This window comes from Epinephelus fuscoguttatus, linkage group LG23 (genome assembly GCF_011397635.1).
Source record: "Epinephelus fuscoguttatus linkage group LG23, E.fuscoguttatus.final_Chr_v1".
Classification (NCBI taxonomy): Eukaryota; Metazoa; Chordata; class Actinopteri; order Perciformes; family Serranidae; genus Epinephelus; species Epinephelus fuscoguttatus.
In genome coordinates, this window is record NC_064774.1 from 17,978,672 (window position 1) to 17,999,486 (window position 20,815).

The following is a 20,815-nucleotide window of genomic DNA, read 5'->3' on the forward strand; positions in this document are numbered from 1 at the left end:
ATAGTGTACGGGAACATCTGCATCTGAGTATGGGCTGGAAACCCCCAAACTGGGAAAGTGGCTCCAGCAAATTCCTGGTACAACATCTGGGGTCTCTGTCCAGAAGAGGGCAGTCCTAGGAACAGCTGAGATACTGCGCAGAACCCTCAAACTCCCAGGCCTCTGGTAGAGGACCAGAGCTTGTGTGAAACACCCCCTCAACCTCTGTTTCTTAGTCTAGGTCACATGTTTTCTGACACTCTCTTCTCAAAATTATAAATTCATGTCAGTGTTTCCAAACAGCAGCTGAATGAATTGTCAAAAACTGAATCAAAACGGTTTAAAAGTGACTCAAAATCTTCTGAAATACATTTTTCCTTTTGTTCCTTAGAGATGTATCCTCCCAGAAGGTTGTCCTGTTCAGATGACAAAATGAAATGTAACATGCAGCTGAAGAACATCAGGTGAAAGCGATCATGCTCCTGTTTCATTTCCAGCTGTGTCAGCTCTCTAAAGAGGACATACAATGCAGAGTCCGTCTCTCTGTGTCTTTCTGCGCCTGCAGCTATTTATATAAACAGTCCTTTCTTCACAGAGGACAAGACCTGTGGCCACACACACACACACACACACACACACACACACACACACATGCACACACAAACACACACACTCCCTAATTTCATCTCTTAGTCGGAGGATGAGCAGCACGTATGTGATGCATGCAGAGTGAATCACGCGCCTGCTTGTGTGTGTGCTGAGTGGGAGGCAGCTTGCATAACTTTCCGGAGGTCAAACACTTATTGGGGGCACTGCATGACACACACTCACACACAAGGTGTTACTCAGCTGGCTCGCGGGTGCGTTGGATTTTCTGGTAAATACACTGAGAGACTCAAGTCTACAGCTAAACACTGTTTATGAAATATTTGACAGTGTTTTGGGATCGTTTGTTTCTTTAATCAGATGTACTGTGTTTTCAGTTCAACCACTGTCAGATTATGATTCAACCATATCAACAAATCAGATATTAAAGGTCCAGCGTGTAGGATTTAGAGGCATCATGAGAGGAATAAGAGGAATTTCATTGGTTCATAATCACCTACAAATAAGAATCATTGTGTTTTCGTTACCTCACAATGAGCTGTTCATATCTACATACAGAGCAGGTTCTCTTCCAAGGAGTCCACAGGGTTGTTTCTACTGTAGCCCAGAACAGACAAATCAAACACTGGCTTTAGATAGAGCCATTTGTGTTTTTGCAATTTCACTTTCCCCCATGTAATTCATCTACAAGTTTGGCACATGGGAAAAGTTGAAGTTTTGCATAATTGTCAGTGCTGGGTCCAGGTATCATTGGATAGTTCATAATTCCTTTGTAATCTAAAAACAAACCAAACCAAAATTCAGCCGTTCTCTCATTCCTTTTTGCCAACATGTTACATAGGCCTACTTAATACTGTGATCTGTACTGATAATGTCATATGACTTTTATTTTGACTTTTTACACTTCACTTCCACTTCCTGTCTGTCCACCGTCTTTGTTCCAATTGAGAAATGGCAAAAAAGGATTAGCAATTAGCAAGAATTAGCAAAAACCAAAATGGGCATTTTATGATTTCATTTTTTGTTTGGCAACAAAAAACAAATAGACAATGTGATTTTGTTTTTTTGCTTTAACATGAAACAATAAAAAAACCCCACATGACTTCCATTTTTCATCTTAAAACAAAAAAAGGAAAAATGGAATTCAAGGCTTTGGATTGAATTTTGGCTTTTCGATTCTGCAAAACAAAAAAGGAAAAACAACTCTGTTTTCTTGTTTTTCACTTTTGGTTTAAAACAAAAAATCAGAGAACTGTGCTAATTTGGTTTAGTTTGTTTTTAATTACGAATGAATTACAAGTTATCCAATGATACCTGGACAGTGCTGGTTTTGATAAGAAAATTTCATGTTAAATACTATTAAAAACGAATATATATTGTTACCAAAATGATCTTTGCATCTCTCATTCTCGAACCACAATTGCTATATTCAGAGAGCGAATAACATTATCCAAAATGATGGTAAAACCATTCTGCAAAACCAAAGATTACACTGAAGGCCGACCTTTTAAAATTCCTTTTCTACAATACCTGTGCATTGCAACTACTCTATAGATAAGGCTATGGAAAGAATGTTGTTATGACCAATAAACTAGACTTAGGGTGGGGTGGATGCTTCGTGAAGATTAGGAAAGGTCGGATACACTAAACACCCATCTTTACCCTAAAACCCATTGTTTTACTTCCCACTTCACCAGCAGGACATATGTTAATTATTAACAGGAGGGATGACCCCCTCCTGGTTATCCAGATTGCCTATGTGGTGGGTTAGTTAAACCAGACGTCAAAAAGATATCCTGGGTAAGCTGAGCTGGCTTCGTAGTACAGGCCCCAGGGGATGGAGAAGTGGGAATTCAGGTTAACAAGGGATATGCATTTTGGTGGCATCTCCCATCTTGTGAACTGCCCATAGGAACAATAAACATGTAAGAATCAGTCCAATCTTGATGAAAAGCTCGGGTGAAATGACTTTTCTCTGACTCTCTAGTCATTCCAACTGTTGTCTCTTGTCTCGTCTCTGCTCTGTCAGTGTATCTTATTCACTCATTCAAGTCACAATGCTTATCAGACTGCAAAGATTTTATTGGCTGTGTCGCATCACATGATATGATTCAATGTGTGCAATTGGTCTGTGAGTTTTCTGGACACTACAGCGGCACTTCAAATGCTGCGCCGGTTAAAATAGAAACACTGTCAAGATGTGATAGTTCTCAAAAATGTATTGGTCACAGTCCACCTGTTAGAAGGTGTATTTCCAACCAGGTTTTTATGGGGTTGAAAAGTTGGTGTAACAATATAGGTTAAATCTTACTAAGTGCAACTTAAACACACAACAAGCGAATAAATGATGATGTACCACCATGATGTACAGTCATTGCAGAGGCCACTGCAAGCTCTCTTCTTTGCCTCTGGCTGGCTTGAACATGTTATGCATGACTGTTACCTGAACTCTTCTAAGAGCACAAAGCTGTAATATTAGTTGTTCAAAACTCTCTGCTTCCATTGTCCGGTGTGCTCTCCATTATTATAAATCCATTGTTTTCTTTTGTCTGAGGTTCGATTGCCACTCTTCCTCCACCTGACTGGAAAATTAGCACGACCTACTGCTCATCTCGATGCACCAACTCCTAATATTTGCATAACAGTAGTGGACAGAAAAGCACATAAATTAGCATTTTCTGTTGCCAAATTTCTAAAAAGTTTTGTCAAAATTTGTGCTACATTTGGATGGAAACCCAACTGCTGACCTTGGGGGCGATGGAGAGGAATGGCAGGTTAACAAGGACAAATTTATAAGAGCACACCGCTTCCTGCATTGGCCCTGAATGTTGAAACACTGTCTGATTTGTCTAATATGAATGTAATTCCTAGGGAGACTGGACTGCAAAAAACATGAATGCGATGCATAATGCAGCAGTTTGAAATGCTAATAAGCCAGAGCACAGAAATAACTTTGGCAGGAAACTTAACACTGTGATGTAGAGTTTTGTGAATCACGGAGGATTATTACAGACTCCTTCCCATAAAAATAGTTTTTTGACCTTGTTAACTTGTCCATTGCTGTTTTATATGCTACATTATTGTCAATCTATACAACTTTTCAGACAGTTGGCAATATGTGCCAAACATGTAGTTGATGAAGATTCTCGGTCATCCAGGTCATGGTAACCTTAAGTGCTTTATCGTTGGCAACTGGACTTGCTTGAGTTTCTTGATCACCTCTCATTCAAGAGGCTTCTTCAGTTCTAATGGACTGGTGCAGAGTTGCATGGTGCGTGGCACATGGTACATGGCACAGTACAGGAGAGCCAGCTCCTCAGGTCAAGACTGAGCTGTTCATTTATATCTAAAGGAGAAGGAACACTCCTTCGAAGACAGCCATGTTCACATCTTGGCCAGAGAAGACGGATGGTTTGAAAGAGGCCTGAAAGAAGCCATCTACATGACCCACCTACAATGCAGTCTTGGGATCCCTCCCCAGACGAATTAACACCCTTTCTCCCCTGGACCCATCTAACCCTAATGACACACATGATGGCCAGGTGGGTCAATGACTCACATGCGACCGTAACGACTCTGTAAGGGTTCATACCCACACAGGGTTTAAAGCCTGCGACTCCGCACCAGTCCGTTAGACCTGAAGAAGCCTCTTGCATGAGAGGTGAAACATTTTCAAGAAACTCAAGCAAGTCCAGTTGCCAACAATACAGCACTTAGGATTGCCAAACACATTATTTGCAAAGTCCCGCTAAACACACACCTGATACATGCAACAAGGTGTTAGTGCAGAATGGCACCCATTTTGCAGTTTGGGCAATTGCACCTCAGCTATGCCCAGAGGGTGAACTGGTAGCTCTGCAGCTGTCCGTCTACACTCCATACGTCAAGTCCCCATGGTCTATATGGGGACTTGTTCCTTCAAACCTGTGGTTCCCAAACCAAGACCCTATGGACTGAGCTACTGTCGCCCCAAATAATCAGTCAATACCATGGCTGCATTTCCACCTTGGAAGTGCTGTTTACCAATGACAGTCTCAAAACATGGATTCAGACAGCCACAGTTTCACACTCAACATATATAAGGAGTCAATCATGTTGACTTGCGAAATGAGGGATATATCAGAGAAGATGCCAGGTGTAGCTGTGCATCGTATTTTGCAAGTTGAGGTTCACCTGTCAACTCCTCAGAGCTGGTGATCAGGAACAAGGTATATCTAACATCTAACATATCAACATAACAACACATTTTTAGCGGTTTGATAATGTAGCCAAACTGAAGGTTCATGTTATATATTACATTAAATTTCCAGCATAGACAGTGATGAGCAGAGTCAAAGGTGAGCAGGTATGCTCAAGCTGCAGGTAAGCGGCTGGTGGAGATAGAGTCGGGGACTGATTTACATATTAATAGATCTGTACATACTAAATGAAGCAAAAGTGTAGGGTTACATCTGTGCCATTTTAAACCATGAAGGGATTTTCAATGGGAAAAAAACCCTTCTAAATATATAACTTCAATAACAGAGATGAGTTTACGGGCTTTAATGTATTCCAGGTGAGAAGCTTTACCCTTTAGAATTAATACATGTCATAGAGGCAGGAGCTCATATACACTTTTTTGATTAAAGGTTTTGCATTTTTAAAGGCATCATCATTGGTGTTAAATGATTCCAGACTGCTCTAATATGTTTGTGGGCAACGTGGCAGCAAACAATCGACCTGAGCAATTCACTGCAGTATTCCAACTAAATGATCCCTCACTTTGTCATTGTACTTCATATTAAAGTCCCTCTCATTCCTCTTTCCAATCCATTAAAGCAAAGATGACACATCTAATATTCATCTGCCGTCAGTGGGAAAAAATCCAGAATCAATGTGTGTGTATGTTTTTTGTACATGTGTGTTGTGTCAGCAGGTGTTTCCAATTTGGGTCCCATGCTGAGAGATCGCTCTCATTGATAGCTTTGATTAAGTTGGCCTTGAAGGTCATACACTTAAAGGTGTGTGTGTGTGTTTGTTTGTGTGATCTACTTCCGTTGTAATTGAGTCTATAAGATCTCATCTCCCTCTCTGCTACTATTGCTCCATCTCATTTTCTTCATCACTTATCCATCCTGTTCTCTGTCTTCTGATCTGCACCTGCATAACATTCATATATATTTGTTTACTTTATGTTTGGGGGCATGCCTTGAGCGTGTTTCTTCAAATATGGCACAAACGTCCACTTTGAGTCAAGAATGAAATGATCAGAACTTGATGGTCAAAGGTCCAGGAAGCTGTGAAACCATCTGTTTCAGTGTTCGTGAACACAATTTCTCAATAACAGCCTGAGGGAATTTCTTCAAATGTGGTACAAATGTCCTCTTGGACTAAACCATAAATTAATTAGAATTTGATGGTCAAAGGTCAAGGTCACTGTGACCCCATCCATCGCACTCTCATGAACGCAATGTCTCAAGAACTCCTTGAAGGGAATTTCTTCAAATTTGGCACAACCATCCACTTTGAGTCAAGGATGAAATGATTCAAACTTGGAGGTCAAAGGTCAAGGTCACTGTGACCCCATCCATCTCATTCTCAAGAGCGCGATGTCCCAAGAGGAGCTTGAGGGCATTTCTTCAAATTTGGCACATATGTCCTCTTGGACTCAATCATGAACTGATTAGAATTTGGTAGTCACAGGTCAAGGTTGCTATGACCTTGCATCTATCCACTTGGACTTGAGTCAAAGGAGACTGACCTTGTAAAACATATTTTTGGCCATAATATAATAATTCATGTGCCAAATATGCCCAAACTTCACACATATGTCTAACAGGATATAATGATGTAGTGATGACATTTTATATCCAAAAGGTCAAAGGTCAACTTCATTGTGACATTATAACTGTCTGCATAAAGCGCTTTTCTGGCCACTGCTCAACGTCCTATTTCAGGAATAGAAGGGTGGTCAGATACTGAAGTGGTGACACTAATCTTGGGTGTCCACCTTGAAACTGTGTTGATTGTATAGATCTCCTGTGCTGTCAGGTGGAAGATGTGTATGTAGCATCCATGTTTTCACAGACAACTGTCAAACTGCAAGTTGACTGGTTTTCAGAGGCAAACAACCACAAGGCAGTAATTCTAGTTGTTTGTATCACGCACCTGCAAATACAAGCGATTTCCTCACTTCATGTATTATCAGTGTTTAATTACCACTTCCCTATTTTACTGCTGTGCAAAGAAAGAACCAAGGGAGGAAACAAGCCAATGAATCTAAATTACGTTCATCTGATAATGTTGCCTTATCCCTCTCCCTATTTGGCCACATTCTGAATGAATGGAAGACTGTAGATTAGACTGAATAATATAAACAAATGAGGAAAGTTAAGACATTATCTTCTCGATAAAACTTATTTTCCAGACCCCTCGTCTCCCCTTATGGAAGATCAAACTGCAATTTCTTTTTGTCTGTAAGGAGAAATGTAAGTGTAGGAAAAAGAAAACACCACTCTGCAGCAGCAGCAGCAGCAGCAGCAGCAGCAGCAGCACAGTCTCTGCTCTTCATGAAGGATTCAAAATGAAATGGGTTTTACAAGTTAGTTTTTCTGAGGAGTGAAGCAGCAGAAATCCATTTAATGAGCTGAATATTTTAACACTAACACCTTGCCTGGATGTCCTGTCCCTTAGAATACAGTCTGCATTTGAAATTAAGCTACATATTATTTGAATGAATGCCCCCAAGCACAAAAGACTTCCTGGCCACATTTGGTTTAAAGAGACTGTCCGCCCAAATACAACAACATAAGTACTTTCAGCAAAAGCCCCAAAACAACACGTTTACATCCAAGTGACAAAGCCCCTCTAGTGGCCATGGGAATTATGGCGCAAAGGAGGAAGTAAGGTGAGGTTGTTATGGAGCGACAAAGTCAGCGTCAGGAGGAGGATGGGTTGAATACAGCTGCATTTTTTTGTTTTTTCCAACACATTTTCACTTCCAACATGTCAAATACGGCAGCTTGGTCACTAGCCCTACGCTTCAAACTATGAAGCTCTAGGTACCCCTCTAGCATCAGTTTTGGACGTGTCAGTCTCTGCTCATTATGTGCATACAGTGAGTCTCATTAATCAAATGTGAGCAGAACGAATTTGTGCGTACACTGTTCGCAGGAGGAAATTTACGTGTATTTCAGCATTCATCAATACAATTTCAAATTGAGTTTTGGTTTAATAAGACCTGTGGACGTGGGAAAGCAGTTCGGCATCTGTTTCCGCTCACACCAGGCAGCTGGTGAACCTGAATCTGGCAGAGAAGTTGGAGGGAGAGGTTAACACTTAATTGTGTGTTATTGCCTAGATTAGACAGCCTGTATTAACATGTTTTAATAGTGGCTTAATTTTACAATGGTGCCAAACAAAGCTGAGGCTCAGGGCAAACTGACAGAGAGGTCTCTCGATCAAATCTGAGTTTTCCGCGGCTTTCATTAATCTGGAGTATATTTTTAGTCAATTTTAAGTTTTTTTATATATGCAAATCTACTCACAGATTTCCTAACATTTCCTGAATTAGACCCATTGACTTTTGGTTTCACATAGGAGACCAACAGCAATCTCCTGGGTGAAAGTCCTGTGTTCACAGGAAAAGTACAACTTCCACTGGTAACATGCACACTGTCTTTTTTCCAATTAAGCTTTAATGTTTTTGGGAAACAGTTTTTAGCACAGAAATTACTCTTTTAGGTTTAGGCAACAAAACCACTTTGTTAGATTTAGAGAAAGATCATGGGTTAGGGTTAAAATGACTGACTATTGGTTTGACACGGGATACAAACAGTGCTGTGAACGTCCTGTGTTTGCCCCATCCACCTCCCCACATGGACTTTTTTTTTTTGCTCTTTATACTGCATCAATTGCTTTGAGCATCAAATATTGCCACAGATGGATTCACATTGGAGTTATCCAAAAGCCCAGTGCATCTCATACAGACACTAAAGGCTGCCCCATGCCTCTGTATTTGACAAGCTGGGAATGAGAATGGATTGGTTTATCTTATTTCTCCCACTCTTGCATGATGTGCCCCTACCATACACACTTTACACAGACATTTTCAACCATTAACATGTAATGCAAGACACAATGAGGTCATTGCAGAGAGGACGGCAGTGTGAACCCAGCTGAGGTTGACTGAAATTGTGACATTTGCAGAGACTTAATGGACGAGCGTGATTTGATCAGGATGATTGGAATAATTCTTCCTGTCCAAAGAACATTTACCTCATTTTTGTTTTGTTCTGGGGCCATTATAAATAGCCAGCCAGTGTGTGTGTGTGTGTGTGTGTGTGTGTGTGTGTGTATGTGTACGCGCTGGTTATTTTGGAAGCTTAGACTCTGTCAATTATATTTAATCATCATTCTGGTAATTCCAATTAAAGATATTCAAACATGTTTGCCAAAAGCTGTGGCGTGTGTGTGTGTGACAGCAGACACAGTGTGTGTATGTGTGTGCATACATGTGTGTGCACAACTGATAAAAAGTTGCTAAATTACCATCCGCATCATCTTTTATCTTTTTATTGTCATCATCATCATCATCATCATCATAATCAGTGTGTGAGAACATTCTGTGACGTGCCTGTGTGTTTGGTGTGTGTGTGTGTGTGTGTGTGTGTGTGTGTGTGTGTGTGTGTGTGTGTGTGTGTGTGTGTGTCTATCACTCAGCCAGCCATGGGGATCAATGCAGTCAAGTACCAGCCTGATGGATAACACTGCTAGTATAGATTCAGGCTCTTTGTGTAGGCTATGTGTTGGGGGGGACTAGTGCTCTTTTGAAGGTGTGTATATAAATTACACACTGTCTATCTTCCTCGGTATGTGTGTGTGTGCATCTGTTTGTGAAACCAAGACAAAGAACAGACTGACATGTCAGCGTTTTTTGTTTTTTTTTCCCGGAGTTTGTTTGTGCGAAACATTGATTACTGCAGTGAGCAATCAGCAGCAGCAGCAGCTCCAACCAACAGACAAACACAAAGCGAGCGCGCGAGTGTGTCCATTGACCATACGTGGCCCATTAAGCAGCAATCAACCTTCCCTGTCCTGTTTAGTATTCCTGAAGGATTCCAGCTACAAAGCACAGGCATGAATATAATAAGTGTGGCCGAGGATGCAAACGAGCTGCAGTGCAAAATGGAAGATGGGATGAAGACATTTAATATAGGCACCCTTCCCATATGGGCAGATCAACAGCTGTATATTCTAGGCTTGAGATGATGCATGTTTCATCCCACATGGTAATACAGTTGATGGGTGTAGTTTGGTAGAAAGAAAGTAGTTCTTACATGACACTGCTCATAACAAGATCTGCTGATCATCTTGAGTAACCAGGTCATGATTTCTGGAAAGAGACATTACTGTTGAGTTTATAGTGCCATCTCGTTCCATTCCAGTGAAGAGAATGCAGACATCTTTAGTTTCCACCGAGCAGTACGGTTCAGTTCAGTTCGGTAGGCTTTTTCTTTTGTTTCCTGTACCGTCCCCGTTTTTGGTCGCCCCTCTGTTGGGGTACCTAGCACACAGATCTGGTACTAAAAGGTGGAAAACTGCAGTCTGTTGATTGGTCAACAGCAGATGGTTGCTCTGCTCAGGGCTGAGTTGTGGCTGGTATCGTAACTACTGCTCATACTGTGGCGAGTTTTGAGTTGACGATGTGAATCAGTCAACACAACTTAAATTTCAATGTGACAACTTTGACCATTATTTAATTTTTTTTGTCTCTCTTGGATGAAAACACTTTCAGTAATGAGTGGATATTCAAGATTTTAAAAATATATATTCATTTTGACCGGATTATGGGAACTGTGTATATTCTAATCCTCACTTGGAGAAAAAAAAAGCGTTGTGGATCATTGTTCCTGTGGGCAACACTAAACCCTTGCTCTTGCCTGAGAAGGACTAAACGCACAAACCCACTATTTTTAAATATCCAATCAAGAGAGACTCTCATTGCAGCCTGTTCTAATGTGTTCTGAAAATGTTGGCGTGCAACCTCGTTCTGTGGACGATAAACGAGGTGAAGACTGATGACGAAGGACATACTGTGAGTGCTGGAGTGACAACAACCCTGCCCACATGAAAGAGTATTGTTTGCAGTGGAAACCCTAGGGTCTAGGTACCATGTCTGAAGGGTTACTTTTAAGTATTGCTCTTTCACAAATTTGGGGGACTCACAAACTGCAGACACATCTTGACTTTTAATCCTTAGTATTTGTCAGGCTCCAAAAACTCGCAATATTACATTTCCCATGATGCAACTCAACACGGTCTTAACATGATGCCAAATGGCTGATGTAATTTATCCTCTTATCCTTGAATCTTTATCCGTCCATTTTCAGCACAATGTTGTAAATAAATGTTGATAAACCAGCAGCCATGATAAGCTGAGTTGGAACTTTTTATGCTTGCAAGCAGTTTAATATGATATACCCTCTTAGCAAAAGGTCCAGGTAAAATACACTGTGTTGATAAGCTCAAACAAATAAGGCAGAGTGTCTGAGTGTTGACTGGTGTAACAAATGTAATGTGCACAAAACTCTCAAAACTGAATGCATTTTCAGCCTGTCAAGATATCATCTATGTTGACTTTTTCTAATCTGTCTCTCTCTACTGTCACACTGTTAAAACGGCACATGCTTTCCTCCCAGCCGTTGCTGTTTGGCTCGTACGCCATCACTGTTTGCACCCAAACTCAGTTAATCAATTAAAGTTTTCCCAGACAGACACCAAATGACCACATGTAACACTGGCTGATAACAGAGGAGACCTCTTGCATCAACGTCACTGTCAGATGCACAAAAATCTAAATCAAATCACGGATCATTTGGCACCAACTGAGCCTAAACATCTATTTTGCAAATTTGTTGGCCTGTCACGATAATAGCTGCGTCAACATATTCATATTTGGCTGATCGAACAGCGTGTGCTCTGTCATCCGTTGCCATAATGTTCTTTCACATCTCTCCTGTGCAGTCCCAGAGAATTTAAAAAATGCTAGAGCAAATGAACTACATGTGATAGTGGCTGAAAATAAATGATATTTTTCAGGTCATTGACATAAGCATTCCACCCAAATGCCAACGCAGATATTTAGAGATTTAATAGAAACAACAAAAAAGAACTAATGCAGCTTTAAATCACAAAAATAAAGACCTGATATACTGAGACATGACTCCCCGAAGACTGGACCCAAGCTGAAACTTGACAACAGAAGAATAAAGGAAGGTTTGAGGGCTAAAATGTGGGTACGGACAAAGATTACTGTCACTGACAACTACAAAGCACAGTTTATATTAATCTCCAGATCTGCAGAAGATTTTCGTACTCACTTTCAGCTCAAAAATGTTACAGGAAGTCAGCCTTCCTTTTATTTAATGTTTTTACTCAACATTGGAAAAGAAATCCAACAGACAGCCCACCATATAACAACCTGCCATCCTATTAAGCTAATGTGGGCGTTCATGCAGAATCCTGGCACAGATACTGTAAGCAGGAACAGCAGCTGATAGCTGGTATGATATTGCAATTATCAAGTTGGTATTCTCCGGCTCTCCAATCATTTGCAATATAACAGTGAGCAATGGCTCAGAGAGGTAATAATCATTTCAACAATTGCACTGAAAAATGTTTTGAAATAATGACAGTGCACATGTCACAGTGTGCTGGCAACAGCTGGTGAGTGGGTGGGTGCCTGAGATCAGGGGTAGAAATCTACAGGGAAGATTGTTTAAATATTGGGTGAGATTTACAGACATGTATCTGTCTTTTTATGATGAAAGTAAGAAGCTGTAAACAGCAAATTTAATACTTGAAAGCACCTATAACAGGTTGGAGCATCTGTTGTCTCATTGTATTGGACAGCACCTGTTAGCCAATTAGATGACTCTGTGCAGTGTGTGTTCCTGAATGATGAATATTTATGTATCTGCCTATTTAAAACTAGATACTTTCAGAGCAAACTCAGGGACAGAATGTAAATTGTTCCTATGTTTGACATTGAATGCAACATCCTCAATCCAGTTACCGGCAGGAATATTGCTGTTGCAACAATGCTGTGGTTAACGTGTGGTTGGGTTTAGGCACAAAAACTACTTGGTTTTGTTCAGGAAAAGATGATGTTTTGGCTCAAGATACTTCATTTGAGGACCTTGAGGCATCAGTAACAAAGGGACAACTTCCCTGTTATCCCCGCTGACTGGTTGCTACAAAACACCCACATTTGGAGCCTAAAAGCCAATGGAAACACATCATCAAGTTGCTAAAAAACACACACGTTTGGAGACAAAAAAGCAGATGGAAACACACAAACAGGTTGCTACAAACCACTCAAGATTGGAGCCATAAAGCCAATGTAAAAAAAACCAAAAGTTGCTAAAAAAAAAAAAAAAACACCAAAATGCAAAGCCTAAAAGCTGATAGAAAGACACAGATAGGTCGCTACCAAACACCCAAATTTGGAGCCTGAAAAGCTGATGGACACACACCAACAAGTTGCTACGAAACACCAAAATTCAAAGCCTAAAAGCTGGATGCTACAAAACACTCGGTTTTGGCAACTAAAAGCTGATGAAAAAACACTATGGGTCAATACAAAACACCACATTTGGAGCCTGAAAAGCTGATGGAAACACACCAACAGGTTGCTACAAAACACTCAAGATTGAAGCCTAAAAGCCAATGTAAATAACACCAGTGGTTGCTAAAAAACAGAAGTTTGAAGCCTAAAAGCTGATAGAAAGACAGTGACAGGTCGCTACAAAACACCCAGTTTTGGTAACTACAAGCTGATGGAAAAACACTTACAGGTCACTACAAAACACCCAAGTTTGAAGCCTAAAAAGCAAACGGAAACACACCAACAGGTTGCTACAAAACAGTTAAGACTGGAACCTAAGTGGAAACCTAAAAGCTGACAGTAAGACTCCAGTAGGTCGCTACAAAACACCCAAATTTGGCGCCTGACAAGCCAGTGGAAACACACCCATAGGTTGCTACAAAACACTCAAGATTGGAGCCTAAAAGCCAATGTAAAAAAAACCACATCAACGGTTGCTAAAAAACACCAAAGTGTGGAGCCTTAAAGCTGATTGAAAAAAACTGACAGGTTTCTACAAAACAACTGTTTTTTTTTTTACCTAAAAGCAGATGGAAAAACACTCATGGGTTGTGACAAAACACCCAAGTTTGGAGCCTAAAAAGGTGATGGAAACACAGCGAAGACTTGCTAAAAAACCGATTAGTTGGCAGGTAACTGGCAGGTGTCTCACCTGGGTGACACGCCATCCAAAGTCCCCTCCCCCTCCAGCTAAAAAAGTCAGCTCATATATTCTGTAGAAATGTTGATATGTCATGTATAAAACATGCAAATGGAATGTATTTGTGGTTTGCAGACTTGTACAATGCCAACATTTCCCTCTGGCAACTGTCCTTGCCTCCCTTACATTTCAGCAAAGGCAGGTGTGCTTTGTGGGTACTCAAAACTCACCGTAGAGGATGTTGATGAGGGAGATCGGCATGACCAGGATGCCTACGAGCATGTCCGCCACGGCCAGCGACCTCAGGAAGAAGTTGGTGGCGTTCTGAAGCTTCTTCTCCAGCGACACTGCCAGGATCACTAGGATGTTGCCACCGATCGTCAGCGCGATGATGACGAGTATGAGCAGCGCCGGCCAGTTCTTCTCTTTCATCACCGCCCTGGTGACAGACTCCTGGGTGAAATTATCCAGACCTGCACTCATGGCTGCCGCACCTCCACCGCTGCCTCCAAGCCCTAACCCCCATGACAGGGTTTGGTTGAGGTCCAGGGGGTTAATGCTTGGCCAAGCCATCTGACCTCCAACCTCCAGGGAGGAGGTGGTGGTGCTGAACCCACCAAGAAGAGCCCTCGCTGGGCCGCCCATCCCAAACAGAGACCCTTACTCTATTGGAGGCTGGTTTTAATTCACCTTCTTCACCAGCAGAGGGAAGAAGGTGGTGAGACAGATGTGCTCAGCATTGACTTCTTTACAGAGTTCTGAAGCGTCTACCAAAATCGACTTCTTAATACCGACAGAACACCATTAACAAGGATCTGGGGGAAGGGGAAAACAGGGAACAAGCAACTTTGGGGATGGGGAGTGACAGGGAGGGGAGAAGGGATTGGGAGGACCTAGCTACAAGTACTCTTCAGTTTATATCGTATTTCAATAGTCTTGCTAGCTGCAAACAGCCTCCAGTTGTTCCCTGAGGTTTGAATCTCCCATGTCTTGCCAGTAAGTCATTGGCGACAAGTTCTCAAGGTGTATGCTGAGTCAAAAGTCCCTTGTTGCTTCGTGGTGTTCAGTCACATCCACCTCTTGATGGAAGTAAGAGTTTCAGAGTTTCAAATTTAGAGCTGAAAATTGGTTTAGTCATATCCATGGCTGCTGTCTGCTCCCGCTGCCAGTTAGTTTGCCGATGAGTACTGACCAGTTTCAATGTCTTCATTCAGCTGTGAATCCTTTTGCTGTTGTATCCAAGGTGTTGCAAGTTTCTTCCTTCAGGTCAGAGTAGATGATCAGGTTGATCTGTGAAGGCAACAGAAATAAAAGAGATCAGATCATTGCTTTTGAACTTCCTGACTGCACCATTTGTATCCACCTAGCCATTCATTATCGGTTTTCACCCACAGTGGTCACTACAGGGGACAGTTACTTAAAAGCCATGTACACCGATAAGGATAAGCCAAAACACTAAAACCACTGACAGGTGACGTGAACAACATTGATCATCTTGTTACAATGCAATGTTCTGTTGGGAAACTTTGGGTTCTGACATTCATATGGATGCCACCTGACATGCTCCCTGCCCTAAACAGCAGTGCAGACCAGGTACCCTCCTCATGGCAACAACACTCCCCAGTAGCAGTGGCCCTCCAGCAGGACAATGTACCAAATGCCCAAAAACTGCTCAGGAATGACATAAGGAATGTGACGAAGTGCTCAAGGCAACAACCTGTTCTCCGAATCCCCCAAATCCCAGTCTGATCAAACATCTGTGGGGCATGCTGTTACCTAACCTCACAACCCTTAAGACCCAAAAGATCTGAAGCCAATGCATTAGTGCCAGACACAATGGGACATCCTCCAGAGGTCCTGTGTCCATGCCTTGACAGGTCAGAGCCAAGTCCGGTCCAAGAAGGACCCACTATGGATCAGGGGTACCTCTGGGGTACCAGCACATCCCTCAAACGTTTGATCAGATTGAGATCTGGGGTATTTGGAGGCCAGGTCAACACCTTGAGCTCTTCCCATCCCTCAGGTCATTCCTGAGCAGCTTTTGTGGCGTGGCACGATGCACTGTCCTGCTGGGCCACTGCCACTGACAAGTGCTGTTGCCATGAGGGGGTTTATTTAGTCTGCAATGTCAAGTAGCATCCACACAAATGCCACCACTCAAGGTTTCCCAGCAGAACATTGCATTGTAACAAGATGATCAATGTTATTCACTTCACCGTTAGTGGTTTTAATGTGTTGGCTGATTGGTGTATATGCATGGGTTTTCATGCTATAGTTGCACGTAAGCAACTACAGTGTATCCAAGTGCCATACACTGCCACCCACTGGCCAGGTATTGTAAGTGCAACACAAATCTCTGAAAACCAAGATGGCCAACGAAATGCAAGACATGTTGTGCAGCTAAGGTAATTTATCACCAATCCTACTATAATAGGAGACCCTTGCAGGTAAATGAAATTTGTAAACATCAAGTAACATCTAAGAAGAAATACAGTTGTTAAAATGTCCAAGTATTGATTTTATGTTGGTAAGAAATTACAATTAGTCTACTGAACTATACATCGTGCAGCACTGGCTATTATTATTATATTTCAGCTACAACTTTAACACATGCTGTCCACCTGAATGGATGTGTAAAAAAACTCCTGGAAAAAGGCATGTTTGTAAAAAAAAAAAAAAAAAAAAGAACTTCAAATTTTTGTTTTTCATGCCTCAAGAGGAAAAAACACTTTGGAAATAATCTTGCCTGGGGTAGTTATAACTCTCTGCATGAATCTCTTGCATCCTCCCTACTATCTCAACATCTGTCGGTCCATCTTCTGATGAATGAACTCATCATTCCAACATCCCTTCTTTCCTTCTGTTTAGTTTCTTTTGTTGTTTCAAGTGATTCCTTCCTTCCTCACCCTTACTTTATTACTTCTTTGGATCCCTACTCCAATTTTATTGCATTTTTCCATCACTCTCCTTCATTCCTTCTCCCTAACCTCCCTATCATGCGTCTTGCCTTCCATCTCTCCTTATATTACTTCCTCCACCTTCATCCATCCATCAGCGCAACCACTTCATCTTTTGCTTCTTTGTTTCTTCCTTCCTCACAGCGATCCTCCCTTTTACTAGACTAATTTATGAGTGTCTGCACTCCCAATAAAAGTTAGGCAGAGAGAAAGACTGTCGGTGTCAAACACTACAGTCATTTAAAACAAACCGAAGGAGATAAACTGAAACGGAAGCTTTGATGTTCACACCCTCACATCGCAGTGTGCACGCAGAAGTACTGGCTGTCCTCTCTGTTTACCCTTAGCTCTCAGACGGCTTAGTGATTTAGCACCTCATAACCGTCTTCAAGGAGATGTGGAGGAGTCGGAGTGTACTGCATGTGCGTGTGTGTGTGAGAGGAAGAAAGTGTGTGTGCACATATGTCTTTGCATGTATGAAACAGTAAGACAGAGTGTGAACTACTGAGATGTTTTTTAGAATGTGTGGGCACATGTTTAAGAATGAAAAGTGAATGTGTTTCCATCTCCTCTGTGTCCGTGTGTGTGTGTGTGTATGTGTGTGTGTGTGTGTGTGTGTGAGTGTGGTTTGAGATAAAAAGCCAGCACATCTCCAGACAGACTCAGGCCTCCAGCTGAGATAGTTTAGTGGGCGGTGAGTCTACGATAAAATCAAGCGGCATACAAAAGACACTCTGAGTGTGTGTGTGTACATATTTTATTCGGTGCTATAAGCACAACAATGAAAGCCCTGCTCTGCATTTTTTTGGGGCTGTGTGGGCATGTTAACGTTTGTATTGTTTAATGTGAATCTATTGTATCTCATTGTGGGTTCCTCCTTTTGTTTGTGTGAATGACCGTGTGTGCATAAATTCACTGTCGAGGTGGGATTGTGTGCAAATACAATAAGTTATGCCAATTATTCGTGTGTGTGTGGGCAGATACGTTGGTAGTCCTCATACCTAAAGGACAACATAAAACACGCAGCTTCTCTCAAAACGACCCATGTGACCTCTACAAAAATGATTCATATGACTGTTTTCTGATGTGGAACCTCGATTGAAGGAACAGGTTGGTATGTTGGGAGAAATCCACAGCATCTGTGATGGCAAGACTTTAGGAAGTCACTGTGGCCAGCTGTTGTTTGTCAAGAACTAGTACAGCACGTACCGTGGCCACCAGCAGTTCATCCTGTTCTTTTATTGTTCTTTACTTATTTATACTAAAAACAGTGTCCGTTGGATGGATGGGAGACTATTCTTGCATTTAGATGGAACAGTAAAACAACAATAGTGTTCCTCTGCCATCTGCTCATTTATTACCACAAGACACGTCTTCACAGGTGCATGGAAGCCACATCGGACGACAACAGAAACCCATACGAGTTCCAGCTTCTCTTTTAGGCAATTAAACAAAATTAAATGTAAAATTTTATTTCATTCAAATTGTTAGTTTCCAAAAAAAAACTCAAGCAAGTCAAATAATTTCCAAAAACTTTCTGCTAGAAAAATAACACATACCCCCTTGTAAAGCAACGCATTTTGACTTGGGATAGACCGTATATATCAGGCTGATAATGGGGCATTTTTATAATTATGCATTATTCCAAAAATTAAAATTATAGCCGATAAATAGTGCCAATATTACGAAGCCAGACTGCTTTCATGGACTTAACAAGGGCAGCATCTACACACCCGACACAGAGGGTGGCGATACATGTACCTTTAAACTTGGTTTGAGAGCTGCCAATAAACACAGAGAAGAAGAACAACAACTGCAGCATGCCATCTAGAGGGCAAAACATGTCGCGGGGTGGACGTCTTTCACAGTTCCAGAGGAAGACAACAGGATTGCGTCAAGGGTCTGATCTCTGACTGCCTGATACAGGTTAGACACAGTGCTGAACGATCGTCTCCAGAGTGTTAGCACAAGCTAATTAGCAGCAGCAGCTAACATCCATCACCAAGCTTATCTATCATGGGACAGTGCGACGGTGCCTGGGTGTGTTTATAAAAATGCAGCGTGACAATATAAACATTTCAAACACCAGGTGTAACGTGGACCTGCCAATGTTCATATGAGTCAGCTGTCAGTGTTTGTCTCTGTTAGCAGAGACTCTGCAGTGTAGTTTATACACTTTACTGATACACCAGAGAATTACACAGTAACACTGGGCTTCATCACCTCCCTCTCTCTCACTGTTAACTATAAATTTAACACTGATTAAAAGTCATTCTTCTTTCACATCCTTATTTTATTTTATTATTATCTGTAGTGGGTTATATGGGGGCAAGGGTATTGAGGGTAAGCCTTTGACGATAGTCTCTTTTCCACAGCCAAATGTTGACAAGTATGAAGAGTCAGAACTGTTGTTTGTTTTTGTTGTGTTAGCAATAGTGTTCCTGGTTTCAGTTCATTTGGTTAGGGCTGTTCTGATATAGTTTTGTTGTTGTTAAACACAGTCCCTGTTTACCTCAGTTCTTAAAGAATGTTGGCCTTTTTTGGCCTTTGTTCGTTCACTGTGAAGTCATGCTAGAAAACTTCTAGGTAACATGAGTGCGCAGTAGGGCTGCCCCCGACTAAGACTCTTCCTAGTCGACCAGCAGTCATCATTTAGGGCCATTAGTCGACTAGTCGCCGGCATGTTTATGATATTAATTCAATTATTAAATGATATAATTTGGGCGGGGCAACACAATGGTTTGAGTTGAAGGTGTGAGAAAGAATAGTATCAGTAACATTGTTAACACTGTGCTACATTACAGAGACTTACAGACTAATGAACCTTCATTAATATAGGCCTATATTTTATCTACAAGTGCACGTCACACACTGAGCGAGCCGCCTGTTAATGATGCTGTGGGCCAATGGGCATGTAGCTACTTCCATGTTTCAGATGATACGTCATGTTTGTAGTCGACCAATGAAGATGAGTTTGCATATCACCTTGGGTTCGTCCTTCACCTTCTCAAAATGATCCCACACTTTGGATTTCCTGCCCGACATGTTGTTAACTAGCCTGTGGAATAACCGCAGGTACCATTCATTCATTCATCTTCTAACTGCTTCATCCTCTTGAGGGTTGCGGGGGGGCTGGAGCCTATCCCAGCTACATCGGGTGAGAGGCAGGGTACACCAGGGACAGAGACACCAGGGACAGAGACAGGGACAGAGACAAACAACCATTCACGTTCACATTCACACCTATGGACAATTTAGAGTTACCAATTAACCTAGTCCCCAATCTGCATGTCTTTGGACTGTGGGAGGAAGCCGGAGTGCCCGGAGAGAACCCACGCTGACACGGGGAGAACATGCAAACTCCGCACAGAAGGGCTCCCACACCCGGGATCGAACCGGCAACCCTCTTGCTGTGAGGCGAGAGTGCTAACCACCACACCACCGTGCCGCCCACCACAGGTACCAGCTCTGGAAATTAACCTGACTCCTGTCTGACTGCTGAGCGTGGCCACTTCCTGTGTCTGCGCCTTTCAAAATAAAGTCCCACATGGTCCAGTCACATAGGTTTTGATTTATTTTGACAAGGGGCAGCTCCTTATAGAATTTCGGGTTGTTGTTTTTTTGGTTTTCTTTTTCTGTGATTAAGCGACCAATGAAATCTTGCCGACTAATGACCTTTCTGGTCGGCGAAAGTTTGGTCGACTATTAGGGGGCAGCCCTAGTGTGAACAAATGGCAGCTTCGTGGGTGAAGTATTGTTACTCATCATTTTTAAATCATTTATTTAATCAATCATTTTATTCTGCCACAGCTTCTCACTGGGCTTGATCTCAGTCCAGTCGAATGAACCTTTTTTTAAAACAGGAAGCTCAGCGTACAGTCAACGTCTATATCTTCAGATGATTAAAACAAGGCTGCAAACCCCACTCTCTGTCAGGCTTTATTGATTATTTGTCTTGGCTGCGTCTACACTAGACAAAAACAAGTC

At 41.9% G+C, this 20,815-nt stretch overlaps 1 protein-coding gene across 3 annotated transcripts in view; it reads right to left on the minus strand.

Moving 5' to 3' along the window:
- htr2cl1 (5-hydroxytryptamine (serotonin) receptor 2C, G protein-coupled-like 1) overlaps positions 1-20,815 on the minus strand; it is a 272,524-nt gene that overhangs the window by 38,939 nt on the left and 212,770 nt on the right. For all 3 annotated transcript variants that reach the window (XM_049569308.1, XM_049569307.1, XM_049569306.1), the window contains one exon: positions 14,102-15,161. In XM_049569308.1, coding sequence (XP_049425265.1) covers positions 14,102-14,516 — 415 coding nt within the window. In that variant the 5' untranslated portion in view covers positions 14,517-15,161. The remainder of the gene's footprint in view (positions 1-14,101; positions 15,162-20,815) is intronic.